Source organism: Thalassophryne amazonica, chromosome 4 (genome assembly GCF_902500255.1).
Source record: "Thalassophryne amazonica chromosome 4, fThaAma1.1, whole genome shotgun sequence".
Classification (NCBI taxonomy): domain Eukaryota; kingdom Metazoa; phylum Chordata; class Actinopteri; order Batrachoidiformes; family Batrachoididae; genus Thalassophryne; species Thalassophryne amazonica.
In genome coordinates this window covers 56,834,415-56,850,585 of record NC_047106.1, presented here as the reverse complement: position 1 = coordinate 56,850,585, position 16,171 = coordinate 56,834,415, and the positions used below count along the sequence as shown (strand labels likewise).

Here is a 16,171-nt window from a genome sequence, read left to right as displayed (position 1 = left end):
GGCTTATCAGCCTGAAAGACAAATTGCCCTGCTGTTTTCCCCAGAGGAATGTCTTCGGCCTCTGTGAACATTTGGCTGTTTTCTTATCTCAACTCACAAAGACAATAAACTGTTTCTCAGGACTGAAGCATGCTCCACTCCCTCTCCCCACCCCCTCGTACCCCCCATCACACGCTCCTCATGCCGGCTTCTGCTCACGTCATCCCTTCCCTTCTGCGGGGGCGGTGCAGTTTAAGCTGCAGCTGGTCCCTGTTCCCCCCCAAGCTGACGGTGGCGCGACTCAGGGTTGCTGCGTGACCTTCACCCACTTGCCTCAATTCGGATAACAGACTTCTTCAAATTTAGTGCACATAAACAATGTCAAATGTGTATGTGCTGTCTTTAATTCTGATGTGTGCCATTATTAGGGTAAACAAGTAGTAATTGTGGACTAATTGCTGTCTGAGGTAACTGGAGTTTAAACATAATTTCTCCACTGTGAGATCAATAAAGTATATCTCATTAAATTGTGCTTGTACCCAAATCTATTGTTTGCACCCATGTTGTTGGCAGCAGTGAGGTTCGTGATGAGAAATTGAGTGATCCAAGACTTTGGTTATTTCTTTAAGAAGTTAATGTGATTTTCTATGTGATATATCCTCCCACCGCCTGGTGTGGACCACAGTGCATGAAAAAAAAATTCAAGGGGAAACGATGTATTTTCTCTGAATAGTTTGACAGATTTCTGGACCATCTCTTGCTCTTTGTTCAGCTACATAAGTGTCAATGGGTTCTTCCACTGAACTGTTCATTAAATACTTAAAGGTTTCCTCCTCTGTTGTTTTCTGTCCTGCAGCTCAGCCCCAGAGCATGGCATTAATTGCAGGGACTATCGCTACAGGAGTCCTGGCTGTCATCATCTGTTCCCTAATAGTGATTATGACTCTCTTCTACTGGAAGAACAAGAACAAATATGATGAAGAAGAAATCCCCAATGAGATCAGGTTTGGATTTTTTTGCACTACAGTGCTTTGGCCATTTAGATGGAATGAATATATACTTAACAAACCCTTTGTTTGGTTTTGGCAAGGCTGGGAACGCTTCATTTGCTACATCATGATGAACCCATAAATGAATAAAGAAATGAGGTGTGGGTGACTTAGTTATGTGACAAAATAAGCCTTTATTTTTGAGTCCAAGCCAGCTAAGCTAACATGCTAATATCAGTTCAGGTGGTCATTCAATCATTTGGGTGGGTGGGTGGGGGTGGGGGGTTTGCATGGCAATTCTCAGAAAGGCTTGCTTTGGTGTGGGCTTTAAAAGATATGAGCCACTTTTTTTTCCTGAGTTATCAATCAATCAATCAATCAATCAATTTTTTTATATAGCGCCAAATCACAACAAACAGTTGCCCCAAGGTGCTTTATATTGTAAAGCAAGGCCATACAATAATTATGTAAAACCCCAACGGTCAAAACGACCCCCTGTGAGCAAGCACTTGGCTACAGTGGGAAGGAAAAACTCCCTTTTAACAGGAAGAAACCTCCAGCAGAACCAGGCTCAGGGAGGGGCAGTCTTCTGCTGGGACTGGTTGGGGCTGAGGGAGAGAACCAGGAAAAAGACATGCTGTGGAGGGGAGCAGAGATCGATCACTAATGATTAAATGCAGAGTAGTGCAAACAGAGCAAAAAGAGAAAGAAACAGTGCATCATGGGAACCCCCCAGCAGTCTATGTCTATAGCAGCATAACTAAGGGATGGTTCAGGGTCACCTGATCCAGCCCTAACTATAAGCTTTAGCAAAAAGGAAAGTTTTAAGCCTAATCTTAAAAGTAGAGAGGGTGTCTGTCTCCCTGATCTGAATTGGGAGCTGGTTCCACAGGAGAGGAGCCTGAAAGCTGAAGGCTCTGCCTCCCATTCTACTCTTACAAACCCTAGGAACTACAAGTAAGCCTGCAGTCTGAGAGCGAAGCGCTCTATTGGGGTGATATGGTACTACGAGGTCCCTAAGATAAGATGGGACCTGATTATTCAAAACCTTATAAGTAAGAAGAAGAATTTTAAATTCTATTCTAGAATTAACAGGAAGCCAATGAAGAGAGGCCAATATGGGTGAGATATGCTCTCTCCTTCTAGTCCCCGTCAGTACTCTAGCTGCAGCATTTTGAATTAACTGAAGGCTTTTTAGGGAACTTTTAGGACAACCTGATAATAATGAATTACAATAGTCCAGCCTAGAGGAAATAAATGCATGAATTAGTTTTTTCAGCATCACTCTGAGACAAGACCTTTCTGATTTTAGAGATATTGCGTAAATGCAAAAAGCAGTCCTACATATTTGTTTAATATGCGCTTTGAATGACATATCCTGATCAAAAATGACTCCAAGATTTCTCACAGTATTACTAGAGGTCAGGGTAATGCCATCCACAGTAAGGATCTGGTTAGACACCATGTTTCTAAGATTTGTGGGGCCAAGTACAATAACTTCAGTTTTATCTGAGTTTAAAAGCAGGAAATTAGAGGTCATCCATGTCTTTATGTCTGTAAGACAATCCTGCAGTTTAGCTAATTGGTGTGTGTCCTCTGGCTTCATGGATAGATAAAGCTGGGTATCATCTGCGTAACAATGAAAATTTAAGCAATACCGTCTAATAATACTGCCTAAGGGAAGCATGTATAAAGTGAATAAAATTGGTCCTAGCACAGAACCTTGTGGAACTACATAATTAACTTTAGTCTGTGAAGAAGATTCCCCATTTACATGAACAAATTGTAATCTATTAGACAAATATGATTCAAACCACCGCAGCGCAGTGCCTTTAATACCTATTATCATGCATTAACCAGTGTCCCAGTTTATCTTCCCTCCCCCTGGATATCTTGGGGGGGGGACTGTCCTAGGATGTCCTAACCCCCACCCCCTGCATAGCAAATCTGCTGCAATATTATCACCCATTTCATCCTACCCAGATTTATACATGGCTCACAGAGTGGAAAGAACATTGATATTATATGTCTCAATGATGTGTTCTTGCCCTGGACTGATTGTAGGCCATTTGATAAAAAAGCCTATTCCCATCTTGAACACATATCTACTTGTGGACGCACAAAGGTTGACTAAAGAAACGAGATCGTTCATTCTGAAGTAACTCACCTCTTTTTTATGTTAATTCTCGCAATTCACATCTATAATTTTTTTTCCTGCTCAAGTATGATTTGACCTCCCCACTATAGTTTGACGGTTGCTACATCATTGTTTAATACTGCCAAGGTTATGTTGGGCTGAATTTAGTGATATACAGAAATCTTGATGTGGGGGGGGGGGTGGGAGGGGGAAGATATCCAGGTCACGATATTGTACCCCCCACCCCATCATGGACAGATGGTCTATCATATTTCAGGCTGTCAATCAGGTCCATATATTTGAAGAGTATTTTTGGAAGGGGGAGTTAAAGATACTTCAGAATAGGAAATATTACTATTGTAGATAGCTATAGATACATACAGAAAGAATACCAATATCGTTGACCCTCAGTCAAACTGCTTCACCTGGGACCATAAGACATCCATGAAATATAGAGTTTAAGGTTGCTCTATCCTGATTGGGCCTTATCAAGGTTTGGGTAAGCTTTAATCAGTGCTGCCCTGTAGGAATGTTGCCTTTCAGGGGTGTGAGGAGGGTGGGGAGAATTTCCAAGGTGGGGGGAAAGATGTACTGCTACGCCGGACCTAATGGATGAAGGTACAGACAGCTGCTAAAACTGCTAAAGGACATAAGCAAACAACATTAAATAAGTTGAGAATTTCACTCACCAGTGATGTGTTAGATGATATGTTGGGACATTTCACCACACAACAAAACATATTATTCCAGGTATTTGTCACAAAATACGGCAAACAGATGCAGTCCTACACAACAGCATTAACCAGCCTCCGAGTTCAAGACGCTGTTAAGAGTTGGACTCGGCTTAGCTGCTGTCATTCAAAGACACTCCACCCCTAATTATGCATAACTTTATGTCTTAAAACCTCTTAAACTAAGAAATTAGAAAAAAAATCACCCCCATACGATTTTCATTAAGGGAGGGGGGGACTATCTTCAGAGACCAAAACTACATTTTGTACCAAGCTGTAGATATGACAATTCAGTAAGGTATGTCTTCTATAATGCTTTCCAATTCTAAAGTAGAACTCTACTAGTGTATACTAAGGTATATCTAAATATCTAAAAAAAAAAAAAAAAAAAAGCGTAGAATAGAGTAGAGTAGAGCCATGTGCCTGGTCTTGAGAACCAGGGATGGTCTAAAGTTAGACATTTTAACCGGGGCTCCAATGGGAACCCACTTGATTTTGGAGCCAGCCTCAAGTGGCCAGACAAGGAACTGTAACTTTTTCTTTTTCCAGGTGGATCTCACCTGAGACCATCAAAGCTTACCGCTTGGTCATTTGCTTGCAAAAGCAGACGGAGCTTCTAAAGCATTAAGAGCAGATACTGTTATGTGTCGGACGCAGCTCGGAGAACCGACCAGCGTTTGAAGGACCCAGTATGAAATAAGCAGAGCACGGTACAAAGGCTAACTGAATTTAATACATAACAGTGATACAAAAATAACAGAAAGTGCGGTCTGGCGTGGTGCGCTCCCAGCAGCGCTAACGGTCCGGAGCCAGAAGCTGTTCGGACCCAAGGACCCCGCCGACACCCCCCAGGTGGCCGCAACAAACCGAGTCTGTGAAAGAAGGAACCATTTATGTGAGTCCACACTCTACACACAGAGAGAACACTTAAAGGTGTACAAACAGCAAACACTTCCTGGCTTGATTACTAATCAGCTTCCCAACCTGCAGGCATGGAACATCCAGTTCACAAAACTCCACTGCAGTGGAAACCGATACATGACTAACATACAGCTCAATATAATAAAGGTGTGAGGGACACCACATTTACTGACTGTATAAATGTTAGTCACAAAATCTAACGTACCTCAGGAAGTGTGCTGACGAGCGTGAGACCTCACCCCCTCCTCTTTCACAGACCGTGCATCAAACCCTGGACGTTCTCTGCATCCACTGATGATGCGATGGCTCCCGAGACGACGATCTCACCCGTCTGGTCACAAGGTCGAGTCTCTGGCAAATAAACACTGTATACTCCAGTCTTAAATGCCAGCATGTTCCAATCCATATAGATGCACCTCAGCTGTGAGTCCTGACGAGCCACAGGTGATCAGGGTGAGGTCCTGATAACCTCAGCAACACAGCCACTCAGTCCCAAATGCAAGCCACCTGGAAGGAAAAACAAAAGACAGAAACAAAAAGGCAGCCAGGCCCCCCAGCCATACAACAGATACTATAATATCTGAGTTGAATGCTTATGGTTCTGCAGTAAACGGTACAATTGTGACATTTTAAAAATCTTCACACTGTTGTAAATTTTATAAAATACAGTATGTTTGTTAATTTTTTACTCAGTAGCTGGCAGTGACGTCATTTGACAGGTCCTGTTTATGCACATTTATTACTGTTACTGAGATTACAGAATGATACAAGGACCAAAAGAATTAGAATGGTCAGAAAGAGTTAAAGAAAACAGCTGTCATTGTCTTATGGTCAACGTTAATGCCATCTGTGAATATGTCAACGTCAGCATCATCTATGGTTAACTTCAACATTAGTGCTATGTGCAGCTATTGTAAACTGTAGCCACGGCTAACATTAGCATCATCCTGGGGAGGCTTCAATGTTAGCATCAGTAGCGTAGAACATTTTCTTTAAAACAGCCTGTTAACAGTCAAGGGGACTATGTATAATGTAACGATTTTTGTTTTGTTTTGTTGAACAATAAAATTAAATAAGTAAATAAAAAATAAATATATAACTGCACTAGTAATTTCAGGAAAGCTTCTCTCTGGCAGAAAGAAAACTTTGAATCCCAAGTAAAATGTCCTCCAACGGAACATTTATTTGTACATATCCAGCGTGGTGAACCCAATGTAAAGTTACAACATGATGACTTTATTCTTATTTCATGGGTTTAGATGGTAATCCAACCACATAATGACTGACCTTTCTTTCATAAATCTCCTCAAACAGAGAGGATGATCTTCCTCCAAAGAGGTCATCATCAGTCAAGGCGTTCCACACCGATGCCTCGTCCTCAGAGAATGACACGCTGACTTCAACCAACACCTACAACAGTCGCTACTGGCACAATCCCAAACCCAGCTACGACACCAACTCCTACACACGTTACAACGGAGACACGCGGCAGACGTTCTCTGCCGCTCCCCACGGCCCACACGGACACGGACAAAACCAGAGCGCAGGACACGCCCACAGTCCAGCAGTCACGACGCCAGGTTCAGCCCCGCTGCCCCGCCACATGCAACCAACACCGGTGGCAACAACAGCATTTGCCAATGGCAGCCATACATTGCCACCACCCAAGACTCTGGTTGTCACCACAAACTCTGCCCCGTCCCCTCCCACCATGGTGCGCAGTAACGGCTCCGTGAGCCTTAAGCCAGCTGTGACGTCGACACATGGGCAGCACACGCACTCGTATGCGGTGAGCCAGGCCACGCTGGAGCGGATGGGGGCAGTGCCTGTCATGGTACCTGCCCAGAGCAGAGCAGGCTCACTAGTCTGAAATCTGATTTGAGAAACTGTAAAGAAGACTAAATCAGTGTGTGCTTTAAATAGTTTGTGAGGCAGTGTGGGCTGAAGCAGACCGCTGCCCTTTATAACTGTTTTTCTATAAATTGTGACATTTTTATCTGAAAACAAACTCTCATTTTTCAGTGTCATGTTCATTTAATGCCAATTTGATGGACAGGATCCTCTTTCATTGGAGGCAAGAGCCATGTGGTAGCTGTACAGCCCCGTACTGGATCCCAGAGGGTGTGGTCTATACTGACTGATGAATTATAACTTTTTAGTTTTTAAAGATTTCTTTTGTTCTTTCTTTGTTTTTTGTTTTTGTTTTGTTTTTGTGTTTTTTTGTTTGTTTGTTTTTTTGCAGCTTCAAAAATCCCAACTCTGTTTCCAGGCCGGTGGATTGTGATGATTGCGTGCTTTTTGTGTGGTTTATTGCTTTTGAAACTCAACACAACTCGTTATTTTCATAGTGTGTCCAAACCACAGGTTGCGACCAGAGAGCGAATTATATGATGACATGTGAGCAAACGTTAGCTTTATCTAGCCAGTGTTAGTTAATCTACAATTTACAGCAAAAGTTAGAAACTAATTGTTAGACACTTGATACAGTATAATTTAGAAATTTGAAGGTATGAAATTAAAGTGTATTAAACAAGCTGGATAGCTACTGACATTAACCTACTGCAGTATCCTTTGGCTTCCACCAGAATATTTGACCATAGGCTTAAATGAGACATTGCAATGATGAGTAAGACAGGCAGACTTAAATAACATTAAGAAATGGTATGTCCACTTTCATGGTGTCGGAAATCATGTTCCAAAATTCTTTCACACATGTTTTTGGGAAATATATTGTCATGTTTACAATATCAGGAAAGAAGGACAGAGTCTTAATTAGCTGATTGGGAGTATCAGTCTGCTAGTACACCCCCCCATAATTCAAAACATGATTGGGACCCTGCAGGATTCAAATAAATGTATATGTTAGTTGCTTGAGGATAAGGTATAATGTCTGCGTGGGTAATTTCCTCTCACAGCTCATATTTTGATTTTTATTCAGTTGATTATGCTTTGAAAAGGAGAATATTTAAATGTTTGAAATTACTTAAGAATTAAGGTACTAGTTGTTGACCAATGAGGTTTTTTTATTCAGAACTACTACTGGTTATTAATATTTAAGGAGGACAGCATTTGATATTTAAAGTCAGAACACATTTCCAGAAATGTGTGTGTGTGTGTGTGTGTGTGTGTGTGTTCTGTTCACCCTTGCTAAAATATAGATGTTGGTACTACATGCTCCAGAACAGTAGGTGGCACTGTGCACCTATTTGAGTGTCACCCAAAAAAAGATGCTTTGACACATAATTCTGCAAAGGTGAACAAAAGTTTATATGCACATTTTTCAAATGATGTGATGAAATTTAATTCTACAAAGATGTGTGTACATATTTGTTTTAAAAATGTCACTCTTAAATATCAAAAATCCCATCAACATAAACAGGTTCACCAATAATGCAGCACCGTATTCAACTCTTTTTCACTTAATCTAATGCTGCAGCCTGTTTTGCGGAAATTCTGCCTGCCCTAAGTAATACTATTATCACAGAAACAGAATGAAAATACAATGATCACACTCACTACCTCAGCTAAAACGTGACTTTATTGCCTTCTGAAAAAATCATTGCATCTCACTCACTCTGCACTCTGTCTTGCAACAGGCGCAAAATGGTGCACAGCATAACGCAGGTGTTTTTGCTAGTTTCCACCCAGTGTATTTGTCATTTTTACAAACAGAACCCTCATCCTCGAAACCACTATACCATTTGCACTCGTGGACGTGTTGGTCTAAAAATGAGGTACTTGCAGGCACAGAGCTGGCAGATATATATTATCCTTCACAAGAAAAACCAGGACAAAAGTCTAGCACTTTGTATTTCTTGATTTAATGTACGCTACACTCAGAGGCACCTTACATAAGCAGGTCCACAACACATATACACACTGCGAACTCGCACATATTGTCACTCGTCTGCAATGGTGGTGTATTACAGCAGGAGTTAAAAGGCGAGCTTCTCTTCAGCAGGTGACTTAGTCACTCAGTGGAGAATAGCACCAGGGAGGACAGCTAGGCTAAGGTAAATTTCTTATTCTATACACACACATACATGGCTGTTTCCGTATGATCACAATACAGCGGTAAAATGGATGGCTACCAACTTTCCAACATGATTTTTTTTCCCAAACTGAGCTATATTTGCTAAAATTTTCACCTCTAATACGTAAAACAGAGGTCATAGTGTATGTCAAGGTTGGAAATTTAAGTTCAGTTGTTTGTTTTTTTTACATGAAAAAACAGTTGTTTTCCCCATTTTTTTTTTTTTTTTTGCCCAGTTTCTGCATGTTTTTGCATTTACTACATTTTTTGGCACATTTTAGTGACATAAATACAACTTATGTTAAGATATATTAAAAAGCCCTAGATTCCACTGAATTTGTCATGAATTTTTAGACACGAGATCCAACTATAATCTGCACACAAATTTGATTCCCATGTACCTTCTTGCAATTCTCTTTACTGAACATAAATTTCGATGTTCATGATATAAGGTTTTGTGGCTCCTTGTACATCGTAGTTGTGTAATTTGTATTCATGTGAGAACAAAATGTGATGAGAAATTAACATTCACAAACTGTATTTTATTTAGTTTATTGTTATTTATTTGACTGAAAATAATACATTTACTTACGGAACAGCTTTTAGAGGGCAGTATGCATATTCAGAGACCCAACGTCCATGTCCAGTCACCCAAACCTACAGATATTCGCCCGAGTTAGACGAGAGTGAATATCTGTCATTGCGGGCAACGGCATGGATGGAGGGACTCAGAAAATGCATACCGCAAGACAACTGCATGTTATTTGCATTATTATCACTTACTGAGATACACAACACGTGGAATCACATTAACAATATTTAATGTCATTTCAAAATGCACAACTCCCAGCAAACGCATATATAAAAAGTTGTCTCACTTTAACTTTTGTCGTTTTGGCTGGTACCGCGCTGCTCTCCAAATTTGCCAGTGCGTCCTCACATCAAGCTGGCTGCTTTGGCTGCTGTTCATTGTCATACTATCCATGATAAAATCACCCGGAATATCCATATTGGGACCAAAAGACACTTCTCACCTTTTCCTCTGCAGACAGTTCTTGGGCTGTGCATGCTATGATGTCATCAGTTTATGCACAGCGGGTGGGTATTGGGATACCTGCCCGCTACCGCGGACATGTATAGCCAGGTAGCGTAAATGTAAATCTATGCTACCGGCCCAGCAATGCCTCAGTAAGTGATAATAATGTGCATTATTAGTCCAGTTTTCCATTGAACTGCCACCTTCATGTCCTGCAGGATTTCTAACATTGTGACCAAAGCTTATAGTCCATGGGCCAGTCATTAGTATTGATGTAATTGGAACATTTAAGGTGACTGACACGTACAATGCATCCTCAGTGCATCAACTAATAGGATTAATAAATGGAATAGTTTTGACTGTGTTGAATGTTTGGTCTCCTAAGTAAAAATCAAAGTGTCAACGTCCATTGGATTCTATGACATGACATGTTCCCCCGTAACGTGGTAACTAAGCATCACACATGGTGCAAATTATTCCTTTTTAAAACCCTATTAACCAATAATTTGCATCACCTTTTTGCAAAATTTAAGCAACTTTAACTTTTGACCCCTGTACAAAATGAAATTGATCTTTGTCACCATTCTTGCAGTTTTTCCCTAATAACTCCATAACACTTAGCCATAGATAGTCCAAACTATACATTTTGGAATCTTTGCGTTCAGACAAATAATGTGGTATAATTTTTAATATGGTTGGAGCATTTTTAAATTTTGACCCTTCATTGATCCCTACCAAGCTATAACTACTACCCTGGGATGGCTATCATACATTTTTGTGTAGGCCATGGTACACTGAGGCTGGATTCTGAGTGTCATTTAGTCCTCTTAAGTGGTCACAAAAACCTGCTGGTCCCATGAACTATTATAACATCATGCCCTGCCTGGGAATTTTATCAGTGGATTGACCACATGATATGAACTACCCACGTGCAAGCTATGTCATCGGGTACTCTCCCCAAGCCACCATTGTTGCTTCAGACAGTAAGCTTGATGAAATGAAGTTTCGTGTCCCCCTATAAAGGTAGTATCTCACTGGACTGCAACTTTTGGCGAGTAGTAGGAGGCACAAATTCATGACAAAACATATGAATTAGTGACAATTTTTATTTGAAATCACACTGAAATAAAGACATCTTTGTGAACACAGTGCTCAGGATGGCTGTGGGCTGCTATTATACTGCTATTATGTGAAAGGAGGCTGTGGAAATACCCCACACTATAGCCATGGAAGACAAAGTCTTGTAAATAATAATAAAAAAACCTCACATCCTCGCAAAATAAATAAAATAAAGAGAAAAGAAAATATTTTGTGTGATTTTGTGTTGTAAACCCCTCATGTTCTCTCACATGTAGCGCACTTTGTGACTTACAGATAGTAAATTCAGAATGGTTCAAAGTGTCCGCGAAGATATAGAGAGAAAATGGTTCACACGAGAATCTTTGACGTTCAAAATTCAAATGGCCATGACAGCGATGCCCTGTGAATCATGAGAATGCAAACCCCTGCACATTTCACAAAATTTCACAACTTCCCTCGCAAATTAATTTGCACTCTGTCGCAGCCCATACCACCCTTATACAGTGTCTTCTGAAAGACTGCTACATTTGGTATGTGTGACACAAATAATGGGTACCTTACTTTTATTTTTTTGTTTCAATTCTCCTGTGGGTTCACCACCTGCAGAGGGGGCCATGGGGGTCTGGTGCAGAGAGGATTGGGTGGCGGTCGAGGGCGGGTGGCCCGGCGGCCCGGTCCATGCTCACAGCCCCTGGCTGTTGGGACGTTGAATGTCACCTCGCTAGGGGGGAAGGAGCCTGAGCTTGTGCGGGAGGTTGAGAGATACCAACTAGAGATAGTGGGGCTCACCTCCATGCACAGCTTGGGCTCTGGTACCCAACTCCTCGAGAGGGGCTGGACGCTTCCCAGCTCAGTCGCCATGTGTTGGAGTTCACTCCGGTGAACAAGAGGGTCGTGTCCCTACGCCTTCGGGTCGGGGACAGATCTCTCACCGTTGTCTCGGCCTACGGGCCAAGCGGCAGTGAAGAGAACCCGACCTTCCTGGCAGGCCCAAACGTATCATGAGGGTCTGCTGGGAATGACTGGCGGAACCCTCTGTCAGTGAGGTCTTCAACTCCCACCTCCGGGACAGCTTCTCCCAGATCCCGGGGGAGGTTGGAGACATGAAGTCCAAGTGGACCAAGTTCTCCACCTCCATTGTCGATGTGGCCACTCGTAGCTGTGGTCGCAAGGTCTCTGGTGCCTGTCGCGGCAGCAATCCCCGAACCCGGTGGTGGACACCGGAAGTAAGGGATGCGGTCAAGCTGAAGAAGGAGTCCTACTTATCTTTGTTGGTAGGTGGGACCCCAGAGGCAACTGACAAGTACCGGCAGGCCAAGTGTGACGCAGCCCGTGTGGTCGCAGAGGCAAAAACTCAGGTATGGGAGGAGTTCGGGGAGGCTATGGAGGAGGACTATCGGTCGGCCTCGAAGAGATTCTGGCAAACCGTCCGACGCCTCAGGAGGCAGAAGCAGCTCTCCACCAGCACTGTTTATGGTGTGGGTGGGGAGCTGTTGACCCTGACTGGGGATGTTGTTGGGCGGTGGAAGGAGTACTTCGAGGATCTCCTCAATCCCATCGTCATGTCTTCCGAAGAGGAAGCAGAGACTGGGGACTCAGAGGTGGACTCATCCATTACCCAGGCCAAAGTCACAGAGGTGGTTAGAAAGCTCCTCGGTGGCAAGGCTCCTGGGGTGGATGAAATCCGTCCTGAGTACCTTAAGTCTCTGGATGTTGTGGGGCTGTCTTGGCTGACACGGCTCTGCAACATCGCGTGGCGATCGGGGACAGTGCCTCTGGATTGGCAGACCGGGGTGGTGGTCCCTCTGTTTAAGAAGGGGGACCGGAGGGTGTGTTCCAACTATAGGGGATCACACTCCTCAGCCTCCCCGGTAAGGTCTATTCCAGAGTACTGGAGAGGATAATTCGACCGATGGTCGAACCTCGGATTCAGGAGGAGCAGTGTGGTTTTCGTCCTGGTCGCGGCACACTGGACCAGCTCTACACGCTCCATCGGGTGCTCGAGGTTTCATGGGAGTTCACCCAACCAGTCCACATGTGTTTTGTGGATCTGGAGAAGGCGTTCGACCGTGTCCCTCGGGGCACCCTGTGGGGAGTGCTCCGGGAGTACAGGGTCCTTTGCTAAGGGCTAGCCGGTCCCTGTACGGCCGCAGCAGGAGCTTGGTTCGCATTGCTGGTAGTAAGCCAAACCTGTTTCCAGTGCACGTTGGCCTCCACCAGGGCTGCCCTTTGTCACCGGTTCTGTTCATTATTTTTATGGACAGAATTTCTAGGCGCAGCCAGGGTGTAGAGGGGGTCTGGTTTGGGAACCACAGAATCTCGTCTCTGCTGTTTGTGGACGATGTGGTTCTGTTGGCTTAGTCAATTCAGGACCTTCCGCGTGCACTGGGGCAGTTTGCAGCCGAGTGTGAAGCGTCTGGGATGAAAATCAGCACCTCCAAATCCAAGGCCATGGTTCTCAACCGGAAAAAGGTGCTTTGCCCTCTTCAGGTCGGTGGAGTGTCCTTGCCTCAAGTGGAGGAGTTTAAGTATCTCAGGGTTTTGTTCACGAGTGAGGGACGGATGGAGCGTGAGATTGATAGGCGGATCGGTGCAGCATCTGCAGTGATGTGGTCGCTGTATCGGACCATCATGGTGAAGAGAGAGCTGAGTAGGGGGGCAAAGCTCTCGATTTACTGATCGATCTACGTTCCGATCCTCACCTATGGTCATGAGATTTGGCTCATGACCGAAAGAAGGAGATTGCGAGTACAAGCGGCCAAGATGAGTTTCCTCCACAGGGTGACTGGGCGCTCCCCTAGAGATAGGGTGAGGAGCTCGGTCACTCGGGAGGAGCTCGGAGTCAAGCCGCTGCTCCTCCACATCGAAAGGAGTCAGTTGAGGTGGCTCGGGCATCTTTTCCGGATGCCCCCTGGATGCCTCGCTGGAGAGGTGTTCCGGGCATGTCCCATTGGGAGGAGGCCCCGGGGAAGACCCAGGACACGCTGGAGAGACTACATCTCTTGGCTGGCTTGGGAACGCCTTGGGGTTCCCCCGGAGGAGCTGGGGGAGGTGTGTGTGGATCGAGAGGTCTGGGCGGCTTTGCTTGAGCTGCTGCCCCCGTGACCCGACTCCGGATAAAGCGGAAGAAAATGGATGGATGGATGGATGGATGTTTCAATTTAGTGAAACGTGCACATGAATCTTTGGAACTAGCACTATTTCATAATAACTTGAAAATTTGACCCTCATATCACAAGTTAGTACCCTGTTATAAAAAAAATACCCATATACATACATATGTATATATATTTGAGGAATATCTTTAAACACTGATGCTATTTTAAACCATGCAAGAGCTAGATTCACAAAGAAAGATGGCACAGAATTTTATACAAGCAAGCTGTAGTCACTTTAAACTTGAAATCGCAGATGGTTATAGCTCTAGTCCACACTGTAGTCGTCTTTATTGCTGCTTTGAAAAGACTTGGGTCTTAATTTAATGCTTTAGAAAATTCACAAATACAAATTTACAGCTGACTTTTCCCTCTTGCACATACTCATTTCTACTATACATACTGTACGTACTGCAGTAGCCTAGATCGTGAGTCAAAGGAATTACATGTCTGATACATATTTATCAAGTCGCGTCTTAATTTTACAATCTATTTTTTCACACTGAACGAACTGATTGTTGGTCATTACCATCAAACAATGTCTTTATTTTAATAGCCAGATATGAGGTCTGTGAGAGAAGTATCCGACCTTTTTATTTTATGCAAAAAATATATGGATTTGATTCATATGTTTTTATGTCAGCCAAGCTTGAACCTTCGTGCGCATGCGTGAGGTTTTCCACGCCTGTCGGTTGCGTCATTCGCCTGTGGGCAGGCTTTGAGTGAGCACTGGTCCACCCCTCTCGTCGTTGTTTCATTGCGAGGAAATGGCAGAATGATTTGGGCTTTTTTTCCATCAGAATTTTTTCAGAAACTGTTAGAGACAGGCAGCTGGAAACCATTCGAAAAATTTATCTGGCTTTCTGTGAAAATTTTACGGGCTTCACAGAGAATAAGGAGTGTTACTACAGCTTTAAGGACGGCCCACAATGGCGCACGGCGCGCCGCACTCTGAGCCACCATCGAGAGGCAGAAAACACCAGATAATTTCTAAACGGATGGCTGTGTGGAGCCGGGACAAGTTGGGACATGCCCAGCTCTCCACAATTTCTCTTATACTCACTTGACTGGTAAGCACACTAAAAGCCGAGATAGGCATGTCCCAACTTGTCCTCTAACACTCCGAAACGGAGGTGTTCCTTTGTCTCGCTTCATCAGCGAATCGGTCGTGATGCGCGAAGCCTCCGCGCGGCTTTCCATGACAAAATCTGTTGTTAAAAGTGAAATCTGCCGGAAAATGGCTGATGTCCAGCTCTTGTGATAACCAGAGAAATTGTACATGACGGTCCGGCTCCACACAGCCATCCGTTTAGAAATGATGTGGTGGTTTCTGCCTCTCGATGGTGGCTCAGAGCGTGGCGTGCCGTGCGCCATTGTGGGCCGGTCCTTAAAGCGTAGTAACACTCCTTATTCTCTGTGAAGCCTGTAAATTTTTCACCGAAAGCCAGATAGATTTTTCGAATGGTTTCCAGCTGCCTGTCTCTAACAGTTTCTGAAAAAATTCTGATGGAAAAAAAGGCCAAATCATTCCGCCATTTCCTCGCAATGAAACATGACGAGAGCGGTGGAGCAGTGCTCACTCAAAGCCTGCCCAGAGGCGAATCACGAAACCGACAGGCGTGGAAAAACTCACGCATGCGCACGAAGGTTCAAGCTTGGCTGACATAAAAACATATGAATCAAATCCATATATTTTTTGCATGAAATAAAAAGGTCAGATACTTTTCTCACAGACCTCGTATTTTAATAACAAATAATGCACACACATGAATAATGACTAAATTGTATTACAGTTTAAACAGTGTTGCTAATTGTTATGTTTTAACCAAATTTGGCAAGTCTGAAAACCCCGTGAACTGTGGTCATGTTTCCACATTAAGTCTGTCCTTGTTTCTTAATGTGTGTGTTACTTGCTGGCACACGAAATACCTTCTTGAGCAATGACATTTGAAACTGCAAATGTGTGTCATACACAGTATTAGAAATATTCTTTTCTGTTTTTGAGTGAATGTGTTTTTGGCTTTAAAGTCTTATTACATAAGGTAATGCTGACGCATTTGAGTGGTAACGTTACAAACAACTGATTGAACATGAGCAAATCTGCATGACT

The 16,171-nt window shown here is 43.5% G+C and overlaps 1 protein-coding gene across 1 annotated transcript in view; it reads left to right on the top strand.

Annotated features, from left to right (window-relative positions):
- LOC117508249 (immunoglobulin superfamily member 11-like) overlaps positions 1-8,307 on the top strand; it is a 389,150-nt gene extending 380,843 nt beyond the window's left edge. The window contains 2 exon segments of the mRNA XM_034167921.1: positions 836-983; positions 6,072-8,307. Of these exon segments, the coding sequence (XP_034023812.1) occupies positions 836-983; positions 6,072-6,627 (704 nt within the window). The 3' untranslated portion in view covers positions 6,628-8,307.
- The last annotated feature ends 7,864 nt before the right edge of the window (positions 8,308-16,171 follow it).